The 27375-nt window shown below is 46.0% G+C and overlaps 1 protein-coding gene across 6 annotated transcripts in view; it reads left to right on the top strand.

The window, feature by feature from the left end:
* Positions 1–27375, top strand: part of RUNX2 (RUNX family transcription factor 2) — a 326738-nt gene that overhangs the window by 239645 nt on the left and 59718 nt on the right. Inside the window, exon 8 of one of the 6 annotated variants that reach the window (XM_019457308.2) lies at positions 20225–21743. The exons of the other annotated variants lie outside the window; for them this stretch is intronic. Coding sequence (XP_019312853.2) covers positions 20225–20268 — 44 coding nt within the window. The 3' untranslated portion in view covers positions 20269–21743. Of the gene's footprint in view, positions 1–20224; positions 21744–27375 lie in introns of those variants that run through there. 6 annotated transcript variants of the gene reach the window in all.

The raw sequence follows: 27375 nt of genomic DNA, 5'->3' as shown, positions 1-27375 counted from the left end.
TGATGGCTCAGAGCCTGGATCCTGCTTCAGATTCTGTGTCTGCCTCTCTCTCTGTCCCTCCCCTGCTCGCACTTTGTCTCTCTCTCTCTCTCTCTCTCAAAAATAAATAAACATTAAAAAAAATTTTTTTTTAAAAAACAAAAAAACCCACCACATGCAAATTCAATGCGAACTTCGTTGAATAAAGCCATCCACTGAAATCACACTAGCAAGTCCTTGCTCCTCTATCAATTTCTTTTTCACTTAAAAAAAAAAAAAGAGTGATTTTCAAAGATCAGAGTTCAGAATGACAATAAAGTGAAAAATAAAGTGTGCTCCTTCCTGCCTGCCTCCTCTCCCCCTGTGGTTCTACCGCAGACAATTTTTATGCCTGTCCAGCACTGTCTCCCCTTCATCAGTGATCAACAGCTCCAACTATGCAGGTCCTCTGATAGGGCATTTCAGTCTGTGGGATTCAGTTTCCCAGATAAGCTGGGACTCAGGAGGCTTGGAGTTCTGTGAGACACTGTGCTGGGGCCCCATCATCTGTTACCGAGCAACAAGTCGCCCCCAAACTTAGTGGTGCAAGAGAACAACACTTTGTTATGCTCTCAGATTGTGTGGAGAAGGCACAGCAGGAATGACTTGTCTCCACTGTAAATGTTTGTGGCCTCGGCTGAAAGACTGCAAAGGCTGGGGGCGTCTTTGCTTACGTGTTGGGTGCCTGGATGGGCTGGGCAAAGGATGGTCTTCGCTGGGACTGCCTCCCTCCAGGAGGGCCTCTGCGTGGCTCTCCAGCACCGTGGCCTCTGGGTAGTTAGGCTTCTAATATGGCTGCTTGGGCTCTGAGGACAAGTGTCCCAGCCACCCTGGTGGGGGCTGCAAGGCCTCAGGTGACATAGCCTCAGAGGTCACATGGTGTCACTTTCGCCATACTCTATTGGTCAAAGTGGTCACGAGCCCACCCAGATTCAAGGAGGGGGCCCTACCTCTGAAGGGAGAGACGTCAAAGACTTGGCAGCCATGTTGTTAAACTGTCACATCCGGTGATCTTGCTTTCCGAATGCCGAGAGCCCAGCATCTGAAGGATTTTGGTGCTGCTTCTAGAAGAGAGAGGCAATCTAAGAGGTGAGACTTCGACTTTTGCTGAATTTTCATTTGCCACACCTGAAATGTGGGACCACAGCACCTGCTTTTTAGCTGGAGTGGGCCTGCCCTGGCAGGCACTAAGGTCTTCAACTTCACCCAAGGGCCTGTGTGGGGATGAGCCAGACTGCATTTTTTTCCATCAGCCTCAGAGGAAAGGCCAGTGCAGGGAAATCTCCTGAGGAGCTGAGCAGAGGGAGTTGTGGCTCCACTTTGAGAGGTGGTTGGGCCGCACCCTCCAGCCTGCCCCCCCACCTGTGTACATACCCAGAAGGAACATCGTTTGTATTGAATCCAAAGAGGAGTCTTTGAAGGCCTCGGAGATCTTCAGAGCAAAGTGCTGGGTGAGGTCAGGGCATTCAGGAGGCCTGAATGGAGGGAGGGAGGCTGGGTGTGTGCCAGCTCGGGCTGCTTGAGGCCGAACGTAGCTCCAGTGATGTCCCACGCATGGCTAGGCAGCCGAGCAGTAGTGTGGCCTGAGGCAAGAAACACCAAGCAATGTGCTACCCCCATTTGCTTGTGCTCCCGGCATGAAGGGAAAAGTTGAGAGTTCACGGCTTGCTCTGGGCTGGCACTTTGGATCATTAACCTATTTCATTTAACCCTCACAGTAATCTTATGAAGCAGACGTTATGGTTAAAAGACTGAGGCTCAGAGAAGCGAAATATCTTTTCTAAGGTCACACAGCAGATAAGAAGGGACACTGGGATCCTAAAAGGGCAGGTCCCATTGGCTTCTTCAGAATCAACATGGCCACAGGGCAAGGAGGCCATCCCCTTCTCTCCATGTCCTCCAGGCTTCACTCCATTCCACACTTTCTCCTTTGCACGAAACCACAAGATGTCTATCACCAGGCTTCTTGATGCTTGCAAAACCAAATCCCTTCACGACGAGGGCCAAGAGGGAGTTTTCTCCAAAACATAGTTGAAGAAATGCCTTGGAGCTGCGCTGTCCAATACAGGAGCCTCCAGCCACCTATGACTGTTTAAATGAAACTAAATGAAATTAATGAAATGAAAAACATTTAAAATACAGTTCTCCAGTCATGCTAGCCACATTTGAAGGGCTCAATTTGAAAAGCCACATTTGAAAAGCTGCAGGTGGCTAATGGCTTCTGTATCAGAGGGCAAAGGTGTAGAATGTTTGTATCACAGCGGACAGTGCTGCCTTAGAGACTAACTCGAGGAAGAACCATATTTTTATACCATCTATTTTGTACCATTGCTAGTTTTGTTAATACTTGCAGTGGTATTCATCGAGGTGTTTATTTTGCCCCGATCTCTCTCAAAGGTCAAATAATAGACCATAGCTTTGTCACCGCTTTCAAAGTGCATTCACATTCATGATGTTATTTAATGCAATAGCCTTGCAAAGCATGGCAGATAATGATGTTACAGGTAAAGCAACAAAGGTTCAGAAAGGTCAAGCAACTTGGCCAAGGTTCTGTAAACAGTAGATGGTAAAGCCAAAATTTCAACACAGGTTTTCTCATTGTATGCTTTCCAGAGGGAGGATTTGTGTATATGACGCCTGAAATTGTCCTTAGGCAAAATTATTAAGTCAGAAGTAATTTACCCGTGTTCTTGTGGGGAGAATCGTGCTTGTCAGTTTTTCTTGTTTAGACCATCAGGTTTTTCATTAGGTCTTGCCACTAACAAATACCTTTGTTTTCTTTCCAAACTTGTCGGCAACTTCTTTCATTATTTCACCGTGAGAGCACAGTTTACACTGGTGTATATTTGTTAATTGGAAAATTACCTTTTTAAATTAGTTTATAATGAGAATGGCTATGTTTACTGTCACTTGGCTATGTAGTAACTATAAGAGAATCAATTTAAACAAAAGCAAATTTCCAGAACTAGATGTGATGGAAGATACATATAAATAGAAAGGTAACCGATGATACCTGGTCAAGCATGAGGTATGTCAAATTAACCTATGAAAAGCAATTCATTTTTTCACTCATTTTAGAATATAGTTTAAAATATGTTCCATCCACTGGAGATCATAGCAAAGGCAGATAAACACCAAACCTATAATAAAATACCTAACATAAAGTTCGGTTGTGATAAGAGGTTTATGTAAACAAACAACAACAACAACAAAAAAACCAAAGGAGGTAGAGAACAATGGGTAGGTGGGGATACTGTTTCAGATAGGGTATAAGCCGTCCCGCCATGGCCAAGTCCAAGCTACCAGTATGACATCACTAAAATCACGGTTGGGGACTGATGCACACAGTAGGCTCTCACGAGCTGGTGAGGGCTGTCTGCAGCACACATTTCCTTTCCGCCTCCGCAAGGTGCCTGGGGACCTTTCCTTTAGGGGATCTCTGGAGTTCCTGGTCCCCTCATAGTTTCTGAGCGTAGGTAGAAACCACAAATGCTCTTTCTAGGCTATTCCCGGGAACAGTTTGTGTTCTGGGGCTATTTTGCTGGAGTTGAGGGCTTGTTTTGGGTTTGATAATTCCACCACAAGCTATATCCGTTTATGGAAACGCATGTGCTGGTTGCCATTGTAAATGGTCCCTGGGTCTGTGTTCCCGAAGGGAGGGCCCTGATGGTAAGCTTCAGCAGTATGATGAAGAAGAATTAGCTCAATGCAGTGGTAAGGGAGAAAACCTGGCTTATGGCGAAAGTTCTTGTGCTTGGGAAGGGCCGCTTGCAGAAATCATTTCCCTGAGAAAACTTAGTAGACAGCACACAGCTGTTGAAATTAGGTGAACATGATTTGAATCCTTCATTGACCTTGGCTAAGCATTACCCTCTTTGAGCTCAGTGTTCGTATCTCCTGCGTAAGATCGCGGTGAAGATACATTACTGCCTGATGTATACGGTGTGTGAGGATACATACAAAGTGCCTAACGTGGTGTCTGCCACAGAATAGGTACTTAATTCTTATTTATTCATTTATTTATTTATAGACAGAGAGAGTAGGTGGGGGAGGGGCAAAGAGAGGGAGAGAGAGAATCCCCAGCGGGCTCTGCACTGACAGTGCTCAGGGCTCACAGACGCAGGGCTCAAACTCATGAACTGTGAGACCGTGACCTGAGCCAAAACCAAGAGTTGGACGCTTAACCAGCTGAGCCACCCAGGCACCCCTTAAATTTTTTTTAATGTTTATTTATTTTCGAGAGCGAGAGAGACAGAGACAGAGTGTGAGCAGGGGAAGGGCAGAGAGAGAGAGAGGGGGAGACACAGAATCCCAAGCAGGCTCCAGGCTCTGAGCTGTCGACACTGAGCCCGAAGTGGGGCTTGAACCCCCGAACCGTCAGATCATGACCTGAGTTGAAGTTGGACGCTTAACTGCGCCACCCTGGCTCCCCAATAGGTACTTAATTCTTGATCCCTCCTGTGTAAAGAGCATTGGCCGTGGGTGTAGGAGACAGCAACCTGTAAGCTATCCTCATCGGGAGAACCTGGGAGGATCCAGACTGAAAAAGGTAGGTTGAGGAAGACCCACGTGACAGATGCTGGAAGGACAGAGGACGAGGTGGCCGGTCTAGTAGCTGAGAGACCGTAACAGTCCTGAAACCAGGGCCTTCATAGTCACACTGGCCCACCACAACGGGTGGCTCTGGCTTCCTCCTTAATCGAATGGTGGTGGTGGTAGAACTAGATTGTTGATTTCTGAGAAGTTGGGGGAAAGAAAAGTCCCTTTAAGTTGCTTTGTTTGCCAAGTGAAATATCAATTAAGAGCACTGCATATAGCGTGGGTAATTAGCTGCAGATTCTCTGGATGGAATTTCCTACAATCTTAGAGCCTATAGAAGCTAATCATGGCCTACGCCCTCTCTTTGATATTCTGTGACTGAAGCTGAATTGATATAGGAGCCGCATGTTGGCTTAGAATGAAATATGACATTTCACAAGCCAAGCAAAACAGAAAGAGCAGATGAAGAACTCAAGACAGACAAAAAAGACAAAAAGGGGGAGCAGGAAAACATCCCTTGAAACATGAGCCAGGGAGCGTTAGGTCACAGAGGACAAAAGATCTGAGCTCTCAAGATCCCAAATGTTACACTATGAGCCACTTAGTAGCACAAGCAAGGAGGCTGTGGACGTGGCGAGGGACATCCATGAATAATGGAAGCCAGTGGCCTAGAAACAGAAAAACACCTTCCCTTCCAACCCAGTCCTAGGTAACCTATTGTGTCTGGGACCAGGACAGGCTTGAAGCCGAGCTATCGGGACACATCTCATAGCGCACCCCTTGGGGAGTGCAGGCTGGATATTGAGCATGTGACCTCCCCACGGAGCTACGGCATTGTCTGTACAGCCGGCGCAGCCTGCTGCTCAGGGACCTTTGCTCCCTCATAGTAAAGGATAGGGGCATGAGGGTGGTGAGGGCATGCAGCAACCAAATGTGTGGAAAGATGTCTTCTTCTTAACTCAGATAGACCGGTGAGTCCTGGAGCACCAGCTGCAGACAAATAATAAGGGGGAGTCAACGGGTTAAGGAGGAAGAGGGAAAGTCAGGCGGGGTGAGCTAGAAAATCCCCTGATTTGATGTGGGTGGCTGAGTGAAGAGCCACCTTCTCTGTCTGGGTCCTGGGTTCATAGCACCACTCTGCCCTGGCTAACCTTGCTAGCTAGGGTAAGCCCCTTCGCAGTCTTGAGGCTTTAGCTTCCATATTAATAAAATGGCGGTGGTGGTAGCCCCACGTGTTTTCCAAGTTCCTGTCTGGTCCCCTAATTCTCTTATTTTATCAAGGTGAGTGCCAAGGCTGGCTTCTGAGCAGTCCAGGGGTGGGTTGTGTTCTAACGTGGATGAGATACCCTAGCATCACCACCTCCATATTCCAAAGTTGGCTCTTCTCTCATTGGGTCCAATGGAGACTGGCTCTATCTCCAGACTAGTCAATACGTGGCATTCACATTCCATCTGCCACATCATATCCTCGTGGCATAAATAACCCATGGTTTCAACCGCATCTGGGTTAGATATCAGGATGCTTAACTGCATTTCAGGTGACTTTGAGATGAACACCATACCTGGATGTGGTGGCCATGCTCTTGTATTTGGCCTAGCAAAGAGGATTTGGGAAGAATTTAGCCTGGGAAGGACTCTTGATCTTCTGAGAGCATCTCTGATGCCCTAGGACAGCTTTTCACACCTGCTAAAAGTATCCTTCTCCTAGGACACCTACCTGTTTATCAACTGACTCCTTGCTCATGGGGCCAGTAAGTCCTGTTACAATGTTGCTTACCTTGCAACCCGGAAATAATAATATCTTCCTTGCCTTCATTTTAGGGTTCTAGAGAAGTGCTTAGAAAAATACCAGCTGTAATGAAACTGTAGGGTTATTAATAATGTTGCTGTTACACAACTTGATTGATGAGATTTTGATAAAGGCAAAGGCTCCCTGCCTTCTCCCCCTGCACCGTCCATAAGACCTGTTCCCAAAAGTACATCTCAGTCCACACTCCAAAGACATTTCTTGGAACCACATCTTAGTGCCGTTCACCCAACAAAAAGCCCCTCTGGCTCCAAGTGGGCATGAAAGTTCATCACAACATTTGCCATCAATAAAAAACCAATTCTTTCCATATGAAAGGCATTACTGCTGTCGCATGGTTATTGAGTGATGATACCTGAATATTGGGAACACAGGAACAGGGAAATGTACAAAGGGAAACTTCACAGGGACGCCAAATAGTAAAGATGGAAATGCAAATATCAGAGGGAATGAGTTAAGAAGAGCAGAGTACCTTGAGCTGGGGGGAGAAGGAGTGTTGGGAGGTGGAGAGAAACAGCAGGTAGGAAGGAGACACTCCGTGCTGCCTGGTAGATGAGTCACGGATGAGGGTGACACACAGAGTCACCCTGACAGCCCATAGACCATGCTGCATCGTGGCCAGCCCATCAGCCCGGGAATTTGTCAGAAATTGTCTTCCGGAAAATAGAGTCACAACAGCCGTTGCCTTTATCATGAGAGCTCCCTGGGCCACACAGGAGCGCTGGAGCTTGTTTGAGCCACAGCCACGCCTGAGGGGCAGGAAGCTGGGCCACGACATCAGAGCAGCCTTCTTTGTAGCCCTTCCAGAAGGTCAGCCTCCTTCAGAAGCCCAAGCCATGGCCTCCGAGCCTTCGTGGCCAGGATGTCCTGCCGGCTCCTTAATGCTGCCTCCCCCCAGTTACCCTTCAGTTCCCCTCTAACCTTCCGGTTCTGCCACACACGCTCACATGCTACCACTCATTTCTGTGGCCCTCTCTGGCTGGCCGGAGGAATGTGGGTCAGTGTCGTGGTTGAATAATACAGCTCTGGAGAAGAGCTGGGGTTGAGCATGGCTCTTTTCACTGCCTGGCGGGCCTGGGGCAAGTCACTTAGCTTTTCAGCCTCAGTTACCTGATCTTTTCACTGGGAATGATCCCTCCCTGGTGGTTGAGGGTGAGGAGCAGATAGAACCAAACAGTGAATGTCGCATGTAAGGGGCTGTGCATACATGAGGTTGGGTGACCATACTCTTGGTCCCGATGAAATCAGTAACGGGGCCCTGTTTCATTGTCAAAAGGGTTGTGATTTGGGTGATAAATTCTATCCCCCTGTGCCCTGTAACCATTGATAGATGGAAATACAGAGGGTCAAAATGAGACTGGGGACTGTCCCCAAAGACCCCCATGTCCTTAGAATGTTTGTCTGTTGCAGAGCAGAATTTCATGTCTGTGAGTCCTGATTCACTTGCAAAATAAAAATTCTTCAGTTAGTCCATTAAAAGAAATAACCGCCCTGTTTTAATTTCAGCAACGGCCTTGCAATGAAAAGACTACTAATTACTCCAATTAACCAGGCACATTAAGTGCACATGTTCAAACGGATATTAACATACCATCCATCTCGGTCCCGAGATGCTGAGATGCATAAACATTTAGTGGAAGAAATTGTGGCTGCAGAGAAAACACAAACAAAGCAGCCTGTTTGTTTGTGCGACTGTCTGCTGGTAGAGAAACAACCAAGAGACATGGAAAGACATGAGGGTGTCTCCCAGTTTATGTTTCCAATTATTGCCCAGAGGAGACGCGGAACAAAGGAACTCCTATTTATAGCCCAACTCTAAAATGGGGGGCTGGGTGGGGGCGAAGCTTAATCGTGAGAAAACGCAACCCACTATTGGCATTAATAACATAAAATAGCATTGTAGTTTATCCAGAGAACAAACAGTCATCAGGGAAAATAAATAACTCCTTCCATGTCTTGACTCCATGTACAATGTCGTCTAAAACCACGTCACTTACCAGTGATGGGAGCCAGGGTGGGCATAGGGTAAGGCCACTGGAGCAGACAGGCTTTGTGGTGGAAGCTGGATCTGGCACCAGGATGTCCCTCTGTACCTGTAACCAGCAAAGCCAGTGAAGACCACATTTCCTTCAGCACCCCACTAGCCCTTGGGGTGTATCTCAGGACTCAGAATTCAGGAAATGCTAGCAGGAAGCAGGCGATGAACCTCTAGAGCAATGTTAGCTATTCAGAAGGGATTTGGGTTAACGTACAAATGGCCTCAGGGTTCAGAATCCCATCTAAAATGTTGGTGAGGGTTGCCATAGCAACACCCTCCTGGACCAGCGCTGCTGCCCCAGCCTCGGGAGAGGGCACGTGCTTTACATTATTGTTAGTCCTATCTCCTTCCCTCTCTCCCTTCCTTCCCCTCCCTGTATCTTCTGTTTAAAAATTAATTTTTAAAAACAAGTATTAAGTTAGTGCACTGTGCCAAGTCATTTTCTGTATCATCATCTCATCCAGCCCCGCTAACAACCCTTTAGAAGCCTGTTGTGGCTATTGCCATTTTATACGTGAGGAAGCTAGAGCCCAGAGAGGTGAGGTAATGTGTTCAGGTCACACAGTTTGAGTTCTAGAAGGCCTGGGAAACGGACAGTTTGGAAAGCATGAGGAGGCACATGGTTGCTGAGAAAATTGCTGAGAAAGGTGCCTCCTTTTCCAGGTACTTGATTCCTTGCCATCTGGGGCTTCAGATCTCATACCTAACCACTGGATAATGCGGCTCCAGGAACAAGCTAGTCTAGGGAACAGAGGCTACACCTGCCAGCCCCGTGCAAGGGCCCATGGTGTGGTGGATATGCTGTCCTCTCCCTTCCAGCAATTTACTTGAAATTCCACAGTCATTCCAGATCTTCCCATGTTGTGGACTGGGTTTAGGGAGGGTCCTGGGAGAACATGCACATGAAGGTTTTTGTTTATTTTTTGCATTCTCAGCAAATTGGCTCGTGTTTTTGAGGCTCTGAAGCTCATAGTGGTGTTTCCTCTTTGGCTATGCCAAATCACTTAGAGGAAAGAGACCAAGGAGGGATAGAACCCTCCTGAATATCCGGTGAGTCTTTTACTTTCCAAATCAGAGATTCTCTGAAGCTGGCTCAGGCTAGAAACGAATCCTCCTACAGGAACAGACTAGAACAGGCATTATCATCATCATTCATTAAGTAATTTTGGCCTTTTCCTTCATCTTTAAGTACTTACTCAATTGCCCTTGCTACCCTGGACCTGCAGGAACAAGAACAGTCAACAAATTCTGTCACTTCTTTCCTTGTAAGTTCGTCCTTTTCTTCCATACTGCACTTGTTACACTGGCTCAGGCAATCACTTTAGTTGTTCAAACTTCTCTGATTATAGTTTTTGTCTCCTGATCCCTCAATTCACCTTGCAGTCTACTCTCCAAATAATATTCTATTCTCAAGTCCCTCCTGACTCAACATTACACAGTACCCCATTGCTTATATTTGAGGTTGTTAATCATAAAAATTACACTTACTGTCCAAAATTCAAACAATACAGGAGTATATAAAGGAAAATAACTTTCTATCTATTTTTCTCTTTATCTTCAAACCAGAGGATTGTTATTTATTTTGAGATTGCTTCTTCTTTAAAATTTTTATCAATATAGCCCATGCATAGGCTGAACAAAAATTCATTCAAATAGTAATAGGACTCTTAGATTGAAGAACAGCCGACTCCTGCCCCATGCTTCTCACTAGCACGGCCTGTTGAATCAAAGTAAAATGCTTTCACTAAACTTTCAGAGTTCTATGGGACATGATGCTGTTGGGATAGCCTTCCAAACCTTGTTTCTCCTCGTCTTCAATTGGGACCAACTACTCCCTCCGGGTCAGGCCATACTTTGATAGTCTATCTTTTAACTGGAGAGGTTAGCCCATTTATATTATTTGTAATAACTGAACTATGTGGATTCATTTGTACCATCTTATTTTGTACTTTCTAGTAATATTTATCCTGAGTTTTCAGTTGTCTTTGCTTTTTTTTCTCCTTTGCTTCCTTGTTTTGAACTGATTGGTTCCATTCCCCCATCCCCAATTTCGGTCTTTTCCCTGTATTCCATTTCCTTTAGGAAGTCACCCTAGAAATTTTGATATGCCTATTTAACATAATAGAATTGAAAATTCATCAATATATTTGAGCTCTTTCCGAACAATAAAAAAGCAAAGAATCCTTGAATTCTGATTATCTTCAAATGTTATATGGGGTTATCCAGATTTTACTCTCCTCTTGAATTTTTAAAACCCAAAGAACGCTTGATTTTTCAAATCTCTCTTGATTTTATTTTATACCATCAATGTCCATTTATATTTAACCTCATATTTACCTTAAATTAAATATATGTCACTAATCCTCTTACATTTCAGACCTACCTTCTGAAATCTTTTTAGTTTTTCCTTTTTAAACATTCTTTATCGATTCATTCATTATTTTATTTATTCATTTATTCAGTGCAGAGCCCAATACGGGGCTCAATCCCATGACCCTGGGGTCATGACCTGAGCTGAAATCAACAATTGGACACTTGACGGACTGAGCCACGCAGGTGCCTGTCACTTTCTTTTTCCTAAAATGCATGTCCTTTAGAAGTCCCTACAATGAGAATGTTCCGGTGGTAAATTCTCTCAGTTTGTGATAGTTTGAAATTGCTACTTTGCCACCCCCCTCCCCCATTTTTGAAAGGTAGCTTTCCTTGTTTAGCATTCTAGATTGTTAAATTGATACTAGTTGGTTGATATTCATGCATTTGATTTTCCTTGCTGTTCTTGAGAATTCATCGGCTGGTTCTCTCTGATTGCTTTTAAGCTCTTCTCTTTGTTTTTGTTGTTCCGCAGTTTTCCTGATATGTTTAGGAATGGCTTTCTTTTTACTCATTCTGCATGGGTTTCTCTGGGCCTTCTTAATCCAGGCACTGGTGTCTATGATTAATCCTGGAGAATTCTCAGCTGTTATTCCTCTTAGCATTGCTTCTTCCCATTTTCTTTATTGTTTACTATAGAATATTCTCATCCGGTTTTTCAGTTTTCTTAAATATTTTCACATTTTCCATTGCTGTTTCCTTGTCTACTACAAGTGTGTGTAATCTCTGCAGTATTCCAGCTCATCTATTTTCTCTTTTAGCTTCATCATTGAAATGCTAACTTCATGGATCATAGTTTTCATTTCTAGAATTTCCATCTAGTCATTTTTCAAATCTGACCAGTTATGATAGTCTCTTTCTTTTCTTTGCTATACTTTCGACCTTTAATATTTTTGAACATATTAATTATTCTAATTTCGTATTCTATGTTTGATAAGTGCTGGTATCTGTGGTCTCTATAGATCTGATTCTAGAGTTTCTTGTTTCAGTTGACTCACTCAGGGTGGCTGACTTCCTTGTGTGCTTAGTGATTTAAAAAAAAAAAACAAAAAGAATTGATTTTCCTTGTAACTTAATGTGTAGGAATTCACTGAGGCCCCATTTGAACGTACCTTCCTCCAGACAAGATTGTCGGAATTTGCTTCTGCCGGGTGCCTGATGATTTTACCACAATAGAACCAATTTAAACCAAATTTTCAGAGTTTTCTTTCAGCTATAATGGTTGTGTATATTCAGGCTCCAAACCCGTGAAGGTCCAGATCTGAAATTAGAAATAGGAAGTATTGTTTTCTTTTGCTTTTGCTGCGTCACTCCAAGCTAAGGCCAAGCCGGGCGTGTATCTTTGCCTTCTTGTTCGGTAGCATAGGTGATTTTAGTTCACTCACCGACAGTGTGGACCTTCGTTATTCTTGGCTTTATCACGGGCCCCTGCTTATTAGACCTTTTACTCATCTTGGTCTTCAGGTCTTGTCCCTTGTGGGTGGAAAATGCTGATTTAAGCCCTTAATGACTCTTGAATTTGGGCTTTCCGGTCATTTCTGGGGCCCAAGAAATTACTTAACTTTGTAGCCAAATCTGTTATACGTTAGAAAAGTGTTCTTATATTTTACCTAATGCACTTAAGAATTCTCTGAAAATCGAGGCGGCCCTATTGTCAGAAGGAAAAGGCTCTGAGCTTTAGTTTGCTTCATCAGTGAAGTAGTAATACATCCATCATTACGATTTTTGTGAGGATGAAATAAGAGACTGAATAGACTTCTGTGTAGAAACTTAATAAATGATAGTCATTACTGTTACTGCTACTCTTCTGTTGCTATTAGGAGTACAAAATTACTACTAAAAAACACGAATGGGCCTGTTATTCCGTGGAGAATCAACGAATTAGATGGTTAAAAGAAAAATAGTTGGTTTTAAAAACAGTTAAAAATTTAGCTTTCTAAACACATTTTTCATGTATATTATGTGTGAGGGCTTTTTTTTTTTTTTTTTTTAAACACTTCCCTGAAGTAGCTAATAACTGATCTCCCTGTAGGACTTGAGCCCTGTCCCCTGAGCTGCACCTTTGATAGGGGTATGTGTGTGGGCCAGAGAGTAGGCTCCAGTCAATCACCAGTGTCAGAATCCACGGTGGAAATGCTTCCGTTCTGTGCAGCATGGGTGGGCAAGCTGAAAGAACACCATTTATTGGAAGAAAGGTGCTACACATATACAACGAGGTGTTATATTTATTATTATTTCTATTTTAAATTATCCATTGAAGAAAGAGGACATGGCAAGAATTTTTAATGAGGCCCAAGGTCAAATTGGGGTCAGAAGCCCAAAGGGAAACACGGTAGTGCGCTGACTGGGATGCATGTGACCTTGGGCAGGTCAAGTCACTTCTCAGCCTCACTCCCCTTGCGTGCGAAGCAGAATGGTGGGGCTGTGTGGTTTTAGGGAGCTCCTCCGTCTAAAACTCGAGGATTCTCATCGCTTCCCAGCCCATATCCCCTGGGCTTCTTCGCTAATTCACCAACTTCTTGGACCCGCTACCACAGCTGTGCTAACGAATACTGTTTATCCGACAACGTGTGCCTGGAGTCCCCCTTTCTCTGATGTAAGAAACAGACATCAGAGCCACAGTAGAAACAGAATCCTTCATGTGGCTTTGGCCTCTCCCACTTCAGGAGATGCTCATCTGTTTCGGATGTGTGGTTGGAACACGAGGAGCTGCAGCAAGGTGCCACGATTGCCATCGAAGGAAGGAAGTAGTTGGAACGGATACCCTGTGAGTGAGGTTAGCCCGGTACAAAAGTAGGCCACACCTAGAGACAGTTTGTAGAAGACTCAGCAAAACAGCTTGATCTCAGCCAGGGGACTCGGTCTTCTCCCTGAGCCTAGACGTCACTCCAGGGAACGAAAGACAGTCATGGCACAGGACCTGCTCAAAGGAGGGCGGCTGATACACGGTGGTCTCTTCAGGGTCTGAAAAATGGGTGGCTGGAACGGGCGTGGCTGGCACACCCTGGGAAAGGGCAGTGGCACTGGGGGGAGGCGGCACTAGGCTCAGAACTTGGCTCTACCGCGTTTCGGCTTCCGGAGCCTCGTCTCTGACTGGAGGCCGGAAGTCGTGGCACCGGGGCCGCCCTGTCATCCTTTCCCCGACGTCAGTCGTCGGAATGCCGCCTCAACATGCTTGCTGTATTCACCTGCTACCTGTCCTGTCGTCTCCTCATATTCGCACTGAGGTCGATTTTCTGTTTTCCTGAAATGTTTGTTTTAAAAGGGAGCTTTCTGTTACTATCAGAAATGGAAAGCCAGGATCACGCGTCAGAGTTACAAGTTGATCACCCATGCGCACGCCACAATGAAAACAACGTTAAGTCCTCACTAGCTACCACTGCCTGTGGAACTCTCTGGGCCTGAGGTTTGCTCTGTTTTTGCTAAAGTCAGAGGAGCCATTATTAGATTTGCTGGGACACCCTACTGAGACTTGGGGGGGGGATGAAGAAGGCCCCGGGGCTGACAGAGAATAAATCACTTGCTCTAAGCACACAGCCAGTCAGGGGGACAGACACAATGGGAACCAAAGTGATTTGTGTCCAAAACTGGAGTCTGTCCCCACAGGGCTATTGCTTCCCTTCCATGGTGAGTCAGTGTTATTTAATGCTGCGACTTCGCGATGTCCAAGAGCATGTTAGGTGCTGCCTAAAACATTTCCTGCATTGTGACTTACAAGCATCTTATACACAAGGGGACATTGCCCAGCATGAAAGCAAGGAGCATTGTGCCTGACATCTAGAAAGTGCTCAGGAAGGCTTGGTCCCTTGCTCCCCATTTTCTCCTGTCCACGGGACAGGCGATCCTAAGCCCTGTTCTAGTATTCAAAGGTACTTGAGGAGAAATGGCCGCTTCAAGGTGTCGCAGCTTGAAGACACTTGCCATTATTCTCTGATGATTCGACAGCTTCCGGGCAGCCTTCCAATGGCAACTTGCTTTCCACAGTGGACTTTCTACCTGAGGAGAAAAGGAACCAGTCAACTGAGAGCAGTGTTCTAGTTAGGTTCTCCCGTGTACCTCAGTGACCAGTCCATATCCCCTGAATGAGTGAGTACATGTCTGGTGGTTATACTTTGGATGCTAATACTATCAATAATAAGATGGCTGTGTGAGGGAGCTCTTATGCTCTGCCTGACGTGTAGTAAATGTTTCTCCTGTATTATTTTACCTCCTCAATAACCCTATGAAGTACACACTATTGTCCTATTTTACAGATGAGGAAGTTGAAGCTTGGAGAGTCAAGTCATTGTTTGACTCCAAAGCCTGTGGAGGCTTCCAATTCGAGCTGAGATCCGAGCGGCTCTGAGTTCTGGTGAATTTGGTGGATGGTGGTCAGGCCTTTGAGCACCAGCTCTGACTGCCAACAACTCTAGTGTACGAAGCTCTCAGTATGGTGTGGTGGCCACAGGCTCTGGCTTTGGTCTCAGTCCTGAGTCCAAATTGTCTCCTGCCAACTACTGGCCAGGTGATTTGAGGCAAGCCACCTAGTTTCCCTGGGCCCAGTTCTGTCATCTATGAAGGGAACACCGCAGAAGGTAGCACTTAGCACAATGCTCTCGGCACACGTTAGCATTCAGGAAAAGGTATTTATTATTACAGAGAGGAAGCAAAGAGGGCCTGGACTGAGGAAAAGAGGTCATTTTAAGAGGAAACCAGAGATGGAAGGAAAGTTATTTCTGTTTCTTTTCTTTTCTCTCTCTCTTTTTTTTTAACGTTTATTTATTTTTAAGAGACTGAGAGAGACAGAGCACGAGCAGAGAAGGGGCAGAGAGAGAGGGAGACACGGAATCCGAATCAGACTCCAGGCTCTGAGCCGTCAGCACAGAGCCCGACGCGGGGCCCGAACCCACGAACCGTGAGATCATGACCTGGGCCGAAGTCGGCCGCTTAACCGACTGAGCCACCCAGGCGCCCCGAGTTATTTCTGTTCCTTTGCGACTTAGATAAAAAGTGCCAGATGAGGCTTTGGGGTGCTGATTTCCTCTTTTCTTAGAAACACCCCCAGTGAGCAAACTGTCCTGCCCGAGTGCCCCCAGAATGAGGCTTCAGCACCTCCAGGTAGTTGTTGGATTCACATCCTCCGGAGCCACGGGGCCCGCCCTGCTGCCCGGTCCCAAAACGGCCTGCTGAGGCTGTGCCACTTTAGGAAATGAATTCCCTCACACGGCAGCCAGAGCCGGGAGAACACCCAAGAAGCCTAGGCGGGGCAGCGGCGATGATGAAGGAGCGTGGCCCACACTGCAGGGAGGAAGGGGAGCTAAGGCCTGGACTGAGCCGGGGCTCGTCCTCCAGCGGGGGCTCTGGCGGGCTCCAGCCTTCTCCTTCCCGGGCGTTCAAGGATCCCCTCCATCGTGGCCTATGAGTTTGGAACTCGAGGAAGACGCTGTCAATAAAATATGGCCTCTCTTCCTCATCCGTCCTCCCCACCCCACTCCCCCTTCCTTCCAATCACTGCATCAACCCTCACTTGCCTGTTTACTTGGTTTTGTGGTTTGGGCTTAGATGTGGTTAGAGAGGGGTGGGGCAGAGGACAAGCTCTCCACCCCACTGCCTCACCTCTCCCTCGTACACGGAGGTGCCCTACTTGGTCTCAGAGACCCGACATGATAGTCTTGGCATAGCAGATGGGGAAGTTCTGATTCAGTTTCCCCGGGGTGGGGCCTAGATATTGGCATTTGTTGAAAGCTTCCAGGTGATTGTGATTGGGAGACACTGGTCTAGTTATGGAAAGAACCGGATGAAAACTGTACTTAAGAAGGCTACCTGCGGGGGGAAGAGCTGGGCCCGGCCATTGTGAGAGGTAGCGTTGCTTACCCCTGCATAAACATTAGCTAAGGATGGTTGGATTGTCTACAGTCTTTTGGCAAACCTCTCAGAAGCTCATTGCCACCATTTCATGGATGTGGACAAAGGGTACCTATTGTCCAGTGTACTTTACTCCCACCAAAAATGGCCTGCTCAGCAAACCTCTAGGAGAACTAGGGGGTTATGACACCAATGGCATGACCGGCTGACTGACTGATTGATTGATTTTTAAAATTTATTTATTTTGAGAGACAGAGACACGGCTCAAGAAGGAGAGGGGCAGAGAGAGAAGGAGAGAGAGAATCCCAAGCGGGCTCCGTACTATCAGTGCAGAGCCCCACGCTCACGCACCTCGAGATCACCACCTGAACCAAGACCGAGAGTCAGATGCTTAACTGACCGAGCCACCCAGGCACCCCCACCAAGGACATGATTCAGCTCAGGTGGTGGCGGTGAAAGCGGGACCAGCCAAGACCCGAACCCTCTGGTGCTCGGGTCATTCTAGATCCCTCCAGATGCCGTTGGTCCAGTGGGTGTGCCCTCAAATAATGAGTTCCCCCCGATACGATCTGCGGGATACTGGAGGCCATGTTCCGCCTGCCAAGATAACCTGGAGGGCACCAATGCCACTTACAGAGCAAGAGGAAACTGCCAGCGTGGCTTCTCACCAACAGGTTTACAGTGGAAATCACAGGCTCAGAACCTCAGTGAGATTCTGCAGAGGATTTTTAAGGAAAGAAAGGGTTCCTTGGCAGACCTGCTTTTGTGGTGAGGTTGGGTAGTGAGTATAGGGTCAGGAAATGCCAGGTGCACGAGGAGCAGGCCTGCAGAGGTCTCGGTTATGAAAACACGTGAAACACACTGATCAGCGATACAGATAAGAGGTGACTCCCCACCCCTGCCCGCCCTGCCCCACCCCAGGCTTTTACACCTCAGCTGCAGACCTGAACTCCAGAGTTGGTGGCACAGCGGTCTGCACGAGGCCCCTCGATTGTTTCACTTACTTTTCCCCTTCCCCAACAAGGTTGCCACAGTCAAGATGCATGGTCCACCAGCAACAACCGACTAGAAGAGGTGATAGAGGATGAGCCCTTCTTCACACCAGCAGCTAAACCCACAGCACATCTGGGAATTAACCTAACAGAAGATTGCCCAAAACCTTTTGGGGAAATTTTAATAACTCTTGGGAAGAATGCACAAGAGTGCCAGGGTGGCCCAGTTGGTTAAACGTCCAACCCTTGATTTCAGTTTGGGTCACGAGCTTCCGGTTTGTGAGACAGAGCCCCGCGTCGGTGCGGAGCCTGCTTGGGATTCTCTCTCTCCCTCTCTCTCTGCCCCTCCTCAGCTAGCACCCTCTCTCAGAAACATTTAAAAAAGAATGCACAAATTAAGGAATGGTATTAGGACAGAATATCTTTAACGTAAACTAAAACACACACACTCCATTTTTTTTAAGGTAATCTGGAACCATAACAACCCCCCCTTTAAAAAAAAAATTTTTTTTAATGTTTATTTATATTTGAGAGCAAGAGACAGACAGAGTACAAGTGGTGGAGGGGCAGGGAGAGAGGAAGACAGAAGCCGCAGCAAGCTCCAGGCTCCAAGCTGTCAGCACAGAGCCCGATGCGGGGCTTGAACTCACGAGCCATGAGATCATGACCTGAGCTGAAGTCGAACTCATGAGCCATGAGATCATGACCTGAGCTGAAGTCAGGCGCTTAACTGACTGAGCCACCCAGGTGCCCACACACACTCCATTTTTGAAAACGTGCAGACATACTCAAGGTCTTATAGTAAATAAGTGGGTGCCCATAGGCAGAGGGAATGAGACCGGGAATCACAGACACAGACACCTGTGCAGACACACTTAAACACATTTCTCAGCAAATAATAGTTACTATCTTGAATACTCAACCAAAATAGGCAAAATGTGCAGATTATCACCATCTTTATGCATGTCCTTTTTTTTTTTTAAACTATCAATTTTAGACTTCCTTGAGGCAAGGATTATTTCTTGTATATTCTTTACATCCTCCATGGTGCTTAACTCAGTGCGTTTCGTGTAAAAGCCACTGAATCCGTATTTTTGTGAAATTTCCATTAAAAATAACATTTATCCATTGCAGAACATTTAGAACATGCACGTTATAGAGGAGATATAGAAAAATCTGTATTTTAAGAATGTATCTGTTAACACAGGTAACCAAAAGTGTAGCAAATGCATCCGTAATTCTACTACGTATGGATAACCAATATGAACATTGTGGGTCTCTTATTCCAGTTTTCACTTGGAGTATTTTTTAATGATTGCCTGATGGCTTTTTCGTGTTTACATTTCATAGTTTTGCTAGTTTGTTGCATAGTTTGCTAGTTGGCTAGTTTGAATGAGAAAACATTTAGGAGGGCATTCAGTACACAAAATATTGGCTATGCAAGGGGAAGGGCAGGGTGTACAAGGCAGGAACAATCAGTCCTTAGGATGAGCTGAAGGAAGACGAGGGGCTGGCCAGGCTCAGTGTGGGTGTGGGTGTGCGGTTGATGGGGCAAATAGTGCAGAGATCAGCAAACTTGTTCTGTAAAGGGCCAGATGGTAAATATTTGTGGGTCACACGATCCCTGGTCACAACTACTCACTGGCCCCGTTACGCCGTGCGAGCAGCCATAGACAACCTGTGCGCAAATGAACGTGGCTGCGTCCCAATAAAACTTTATTTATGGGCATTGAGATCTGAGTTTCGTGTAACTTTCTCAGTTTTCGGAGAGAAAAGAGAAAGCTCAGCAAATCCAAAGAACCGACAGAAGTTTTTCATGGATCACTGAGTGGCTTCAGCCACTGACAGCTGGGCTCCATGTGCCACGGGGAGGGTGTGCAGGAGCGGAGTGAGATCAGCTGGAAAGAGCTTTAGAAGGGGACCCTTTCAAGGATTGCACGGAGACGCGAGCCGGTGCTCAAGACTGCTTTAGGCCAGAAAGTCTGCGTTCAGGTTATTCTGCACTCTCTCAAGAAGAAAAGGCAACACCCAGGGAGAGAGTGCCCCACCTGGGGAACACCCAAGATTTAATGCAACTTGCCGACCCCGGGGTTGGATGGGAGAGGTGTCCATAAATCACTCCACAGGCAGGACGGATAGTCTGTGGGATCCTTGCAAGGTCAGCCCCGGGTATGTCTTCCCCACTCTTCTTATTATGACACACCTCGGCACACGCCTGTCACTTTCCACATCTTGGGCCCTCGCTGCTGTGTTCCCATCAGTCCCAGCCACCAACCCCCCCAACTTTCCCCATAAAGCCAGATCACACTGTCTGCACGGCCTTGTTCCTTTCTTGATCAGTCTCATCCTGGTTTAAATGCTACTCTGAAACCCTCAGTTCTGCTCTGTCCTTAGTATTTCTCCCCTGCCTTCCCACCCTCTTCGCTCCCCCCGGGCTGAGTATACACAAACGGCCTGTGCTAGGCAGAGGAAAGATTATGTTTATTCTCATTTCGTTACACTTCACTGAAGTTAAATGCGTACCTCAATGAAACATGACACATCCCAAGATCTAAGCAGATTGTTTTTCGACACCGAGTGCCTGACCTCAGCCTGATTCCTTGCACCTTTTTCCAGATTTCCTGGACGTGGTGTTTGGGTGCGATACCTGCGTACTTTAACTTCATCGCTCTCCCAACTGCAAGAAGGCTTTCAGCATTTGGAGTCTGGGATTTGATTGCTCAACCAGGGGAGACATTAAGAAGTGATCCCACAGGCAAGATTTGCACCTTGCAAACTTGCTTCGAATTTTGAGCAGGGGGCAGTGTGTGTGTGTGTGTGGGTGGGGGGGGGGGGTTGAATGGACTTGCCTCATAGTCCTGGTTTGCAGGCCTAAATGATGAAGCAATTAATACACAGCACATAAAACTGTCCAGTCTGTTTGTTCTTGCTGTCATATCGTCAGTAATGATGGCAGGAACTGACTAATGAACCGGCCCAAGCATCTGTGTACATAGAAAACGAGAGAGGAAGCAAGGGGGCACACATAACAAATAGCACTCCCATTTCTCTAAGAGAGCGACTCTTCATTTCCTAATGCTTTTTCTTGTGACTCGTTCAGGTCTTTCGGAGGGGGGGGGGGACCTTTATGAAATATAAGCTCCGTTTCTCATTTCATTGAAAAACCTTTAAGAAAAGCCATTTTTCATACTTAAGACTTTCCCAAATCTCTCCTAACCAGTTACCCTCTGTATTGTATCTTTCGTAGCTGGCAGTCATCCAGCGACAATCCTTAAAAATCCCTTTACAGTTTTAAAGGAAAATACAAGCTCTCATTTACCACTGGATCGAGTCAGAAAATAAAAGCTTAATGCCTTGACAGGCCTGGATATTTTTTTGAGGCCTAAGTCTGATTTATGGCAGTAGCCAGTAAACCAGGCTGGTGAAATATTTGCTGCTGCTCCCAGGGATATGGAAAAATGAAGTGTGAAGTTCTGGGGAGAGCAGGCCACAGCCTTCCAGTCACTAAACACTCCCACCAAGTTGGCAGGGGAACAGAGCCCCGGGCTGCAAGATGGACCTCAAAGGAATAGGGGAGGAGAGAGGGGACTGCGCACCGTGTCAAAATACTGCCAAGGCTTAACGCTCGCCATACATTTTGTGACATGGGGTGGGATGTTTATGAGGGGGGTTTAGGGAGGAAAGAGAAGAGAAACATTTTCTTCCTTCTCTCTTTGTTTTATTTTCTTTATAGCTTCCCTGTAGGGGTTTCGCTCCAAGCAGAAGAAATTAAGAACAACAACAGGAGTGTAGGAAGTTGCTTAAGCCCCCACCATAAAAGCGTTCAGGTCGAAAAATATGATCTGGTTAGAGAGAAAGCACCGAGTTGCCCTGGGTCTGAGGCTTCAAGGCAGGAAGACAGACCCACCTCCCCACGCAAGGTCCCCCAGATCTCAGAGCGTGGGAGCCAGGATTTTCATTCCCATGAAGAGGGAATTTCCTAGAGGTAAAAAGTCAGGTGGGTTTTTTTCTCCCCCCAGAATTTTCTCGAAGTGAGTCATCCCAAACGCACATGCCAGGTGAAACACTTGGTGGTTTGTTTTTTCTTCTTTTTTTTCCTTTCCTTTATTTAAAAATAAAAATAAATTAACATCCACCGCTTAGATTGGGTTTTCATTTCAAGTTTGCTGAAGTAGAGGGTTGGATACCCAGGCTTGTCTCAAAGGGCTTCATCTGTACTCGGTATTATTTACAGGGGAGATGGATGGAGCCCCTGGGGATGTGGGGGGGGGGGGGGTGGATTTTCATTGTATTCTGACGCGAAAAAGCCCTCTTCTAGGTGATATTTTTGGTAGACGAAGGCAAGGAAGGGCAAAAATGGAAAACCTGCAACTCATTTTCTCCCCACACAAACTTATCTTTGGAAAATCATTGTCAAAATCTGATTCATTGGAGGGCTAAAACGTACCTCTCTATTATTTTTAAATTTTAATAACGGCCTGTCTATCTGCCAGATGCAGATTTATGTTACAGCGAAGGCTTTGGGTCAGTTAAAGCAGGCTCAGTAATTACAGAAATGTTTATACTCAGCTGTAGTCGTCCCCATGCCTCTCTAAATCACTAATGAACACACCTACTCTCCCTCAGACAGACTCTCCCAGGCTCACTTTAACACCCCCACAAAAACGGCCTCCCTCATTTACTCCCTTATCATAAGGTTAAACTTTGAGATAATTCGACTCAATAAACATTTATTGATGCCTACCATGTATAAGGTCGCGTTGGGCAATCCAGGGGGCCTGGGGAGCTTGGGTGGAATACAAAAACAAGATCCTGGTCCTAGACTTCAAGACATTCGCCGTTGACAGAGGGAGAAACTAGTCTTTGATCCATTTGCCTTTTGGTAAAACTTAATCCTTAGAAAAAGCAATTAAAGTTGCTTTATTTTTTCCACACTGGCAGGAGAACATGGAGGCCTACAGAAACTAAGTGACCAGCCCAGTGCCACCAACAGTAATTGCAAACATGGCTGAGCTCCTGTCTGGGCTAGGCGCTTGGCTACACACTCCCTGTGCTCATCTCCTTGAATCCTCGACACCCACCGCGAGGCCCCTCCTTCTACAGATGAGGAAGAGGGCAGGTTAAGGACCCTAGCCAGGAGCACATGGCAAGGAAGTGTGGGGCCGACATTCCCAGGCCCCTGTAGTCCCTCCAACAGAGCTCAGCCTGGAACTTCCGTCTCCTGCCTCCTGGTCCACATTTCCCCACTTGTGTCTCACCCCCCACACCTGTGAGGTTGAGGTGGAATTTTAAGAGAAAAGCAACAACAACAACGACAACGACAACAAAAACAGCATTTCACCTTTTGGTTTATTTTGAATGGGTTTGGGGTGAAGAAACTAAGGAGTGCTTTGCAAACTGCTTTTGTTGAGTTGGGAACACCTAGGTTTCACCCTTAAGGAGGTCTGTAAATAGTTGATGACAATTTGAACATGGTCATTTTTTTTAAGCCGTACTTCTTGAACAGGACTCTGTTTTGGGAAACTGAGAAATCCAGGGCATGTACAGAGGGACCGGACCTCCAGGGTGGCCGCCCTGGTTTTTGGTAAGCGACACGCTGAAAGAGATTATGGAACACTGAATTTCCTCAACGGTGACTACCACACACAAACAGGCTAACGCACACACCCACGGTTCAGATATTTTGGCAAATGTCCTGGCTTCCCTCCACCACTAAAACGAAAGTGAAGGTGAAATCATTTGGGGGCCGCTGGAGTAGAGTTCTCACCCTTGATAGCTGGCCATAGATTTAAATGTCTCGCAGGAGGCCCAATTAAACATTAGTGAGATCCCAATTCACCGAAGGATCATGTTTTCTGGTCATTTTCATCACTCACACTTCCCAGCAAGTTAACAATGAGTTTCGAATATGACTTCTTCCCTCAGGCACCACCCCCCTCCCCCCACCTATTTTATTGTATTTTATTTGGGATCTGGAATCTCATTGGCTCAAGGGTCTGGAAATGAGGCTAGGCAGATTTTTCTGACCAAAGAACTGGTTGCTCTCTACATACACCCTCGTTTTGTTATGATACAGAGCTATCTCAGTTGTGGGCTGGTAGGGGTCCCCATATTCCATTGACAATGATTATTCAAGATGATCCCTGGGACACAAGGTTGAGGGCACCTTGTGCCTCACACAAAGATGTTTGTTGAACGACTGAATGAATGAGTGAAGCGGGGCCACCTCTTGCTTGTGATGGCTAGACTAATGGGGCAAATGGTGGCCGAGCAGGTCCTTCTTGCTGCTTGCCCCGGTGTGATCCCCATCTTGTGTGCTTGGTCAAGAACAGCCATCTTCACACTGTGGTTTGCATCCTTCTGGTGCCTGAAGGTTTTTGAGGGGTTATGCAGATGCATGTGGTTTTAATGGCATTGATTTTCAGATCCTTGACTTCCACCGACTCTTTTCTAGAGCTCCCCAATCTGAGAACACACCTCTGGTTATCCTTTTCTATCATCCCTTTACAACTGCCCCTCTCACACTTTTAAAATAAGACATCCTCTCACCCACCCCAGTCTCACTGTAAAACATCACCCCAGGGTCTGCATCTCCTCTGGTCTCTAAATAATGACATTCTTTGAGAAGGCATTTTGCCCAAGGAAGAGTCCCAGGAGAACAGAGGAAAGAGAGCCTTGGGGGAGAAATGCTGAGAGGGGACAGAGCTCTATTTCATCCTATGACAAACTCACAGCAAGTGTCAGGGCACTTAGGTATGTATCTGCCATAATCATCTATCTACCCACTCATCCATCCATCTATCAGAATGACAATTCAGAAATGAATCAGTCGCCACGAGGACACATATTAACACACTTACGCGAACTGAAAAATGAAGTACGAATTTCTCTGTGAGAAAGTGAGTCTGATTTGGCTGATTAGACCGGCAATGAGAACTGCTTTGTCATTTAGGTCTCAAGGCAGACGTTTCCCATCAAGGGGATTGTCTAAATCTGTTGCAACAAGGATTTTGCACGATTACAGTACACACAACCTTTCTAACATGCAATGATGACATTTAGATGTCATCTTAAAATGTGGTTTAAAATATTCCTTTGGTGGGATTACACACACACACACACACACACACACACACAAGTCACTTGAGGACCCCTTGTTTAGAGCAAGTTTGGAGACATAGATGAGGGGGAAACTCGTTAACAGACAGCAAGGGGCCTGGGGTTAGAAAAATGCTCTCAAAATTGCAGAAATCTAAAAAGAGGAAGAGAAGGTGATAAGAATTAGGAGACCATGGAGGAGAAGCTAGAGCTGTGTGTGCTTGGGGATGAACGTGTCTGATGTTTGTGAGATCTTGGCGAGCTGTCTGTTATTTCTAGGAAGAGAAATGCCCATACCGTTCAGATTTATTTGTTTTATCCGTCAGAACACTCTGGAATTTCTCTTCCTTCACACCAAATTTTACTTTAAGAGAATCAGGTGATCAGAACATAGATACACAAATTGCCAGCTTGCTACTTTTTGGTTTTGCTAGTTATAGTGAGCAAGTGAGTGAGAGTATTTCTAAGTCCTAGAAAGTCATACATAGACCACGACGGTATATTATACGTAACGAAGCAGGTGATTCTGAAGCAGTTGGGGCAATGGAGTGGTGAATACCAGTAGGCCAAATTCTCCAGAAAAGTATTTATGCTGAGGTTCTAAGAAGAAAACACCTCATAAAACAGACACGCTTTTAAGAAGCCATGAGAAGTGGTCAACACGCTGCAAAAGATGTGCAAATTTAGTGCTGACGTTACACCAGAGATTGCTGTGTTTAGCTGCCTACTTTACTGCTATCAGGCCTCTGCTACACCCCCATTAATCTGTCAGTCGAACGAGCTCTAATTATGCATCTCGTAACCTGGTGCACTGTAGGACCCTGCGTTCAAGTGGGAATAGATCTTCAAGATTTACTGCACATATGCCCGTGGTCTCAGTGGGTCTCTAAGCTGGGCGGGGAGTGCAGGGGGGATCCGCTTCCTCCCAGTTACTGAGAACACCATTAGAGGTCAAGAGAAGCACATGTGCACGGCAGAAGCAGCTGAAGATTCAGCTAGGGATTCAGCGCCCTCTTAACAGCCTGACAAAATGCAAAATGCCTTTTAGTATGGTGCTTTAATGTACATGGACAACGTGTAGCCCAGAATATATAGCGTATATAATCATTTGTTGGAGGGGGTGTTAGCGGCCTCACCCCTCCCGCTGCCAGTCTGGCTGCCTCAGATGTTCTGCTTCCTTCTGTGGCTGGCCCATTTTCTGGGTGGATATGGCAGTGAGGAGGAGAAAGGGAAGGGTTTTTGCCTTTTATTGCCTTTTATTATGGATCTGTATATATATATATATATATATATATATATATATATATATATGATATATATATATGATATATATGACATATATATATGACATATATATATGATGTATATATACAGGATTTTGATGAGGATTTAGGGAGATTATATATCTTATCAAAATCCTGTGAGGTACACACTATAAACCCTATTTTAGAAGTGAACAATCACCGGGAGGTTCAGACTGTGTGTGTGTGTGTGTGTGTGTGTGTGTGTGTGTGTTAGGGGACGTGTGTAGTCCCGCAGCCCTGACTTCGGGAAAGCTGAACATCTTTGATTTCTTTTTCCACCAGTTTGCTTTCTCTTGAGCCTAAAACAGGGCTTTGTGGATGTCTGACTGGTGTTCCAATCCGCACTGCTGGCTTCACCTCCTTCCCCTCCATCTATCAGAAGGTTTGGCGGGGAGATAAGTCAGATGATGCCCATAAAAGACTTTCTTCCTCTTGGAGGAAAGGTGTCCACACACAGACACCATGTCCTATCCAAGTTCCACGTGTCTTGGTGGCCCCATCCATCCCCAGGGAGCCTGAGATGGACCCAGATGGGGAGGAAATGTGCCCTGTTGCTGCTGCGTGCACTCCTGAGGTGGACAGTTGTGTTGGGCTCGACTTAGCACTGCCACAGCACCCAAAATATCTTTGTAGGGAGCAAAAAAACGATTCTTTGTTTCACAAACACTTTGGCTGACTTTTTTTTTCATGTCATTTATTCCTAACTTACCCTAACAGTCATAGCAGGGATTTCAGATATTGTGAGTTTGACTTTCAAAAAAAGGCCACGGTGCAGGCTTATTTTGAATTTTAGTATTAAATCTCAGCTGCTTAAAACCTAATTTCTTTTCGGCTCGTCTTGGCTTTGCTGGCACGGGAAGTAAAATTCACTGCAATTCCCTGGACTAAAAAAATGTCAAGACCCTGGAGTCTGGTTGATACTCAGGACAGGCCTCTGGACACGGGTGGAAAAGAGTCTCTGAATGACCCCAAACATATATGACCTTAGGTTTCATGGGCTACCCTCAAAGTCCCTGCCCACAGGCCCTGAGCTCCTTTCATTGGAAGCCGAGTTCTCTGAACAGAAAATGTAACCACGATAGGCTGTGTCACTTTAGTGATATATCTCTCAGAATATTATAAACTGGGTAGCTGAATTTTTCATTGCCTCAGAGACGTCCACAGCCAGAGATCTAAGGATAGAAAGTTCATGTATCTCTCCATTAAGAAATTTAATTCACATTTTACCCGGTCTTAGCCTTTGATTAATACTCTGGATACATCATACAGCAGTCCTTGGGATTATGAAAAGTGATTTGTCTAATCTGCATGTCAGGTCTCCGTTGGGATATACACCGGGGAAAAACATACGCACACACACACACA

The sequence above is a fragment of the Panthera pardus genome, unplaced genomic scaffold (genome assembly GCF_024362965.1).
Source record: "Panthera pardus isolate Hobbes unplaced genomic scaffold, ASM2436296v1 HiC_scaffold_17, whole genome shotgun sequence".
Lineage (NCBI taxonomy): Eukaryota > Metazoa > Chordata > Mammalia > Carnivora > Felidae > Panthera > Panthera pardus.
Note: the sequence above shows the minus strand (reverse complement) of the source record. Positions and strands in the feature narration are given on the sequence as shown.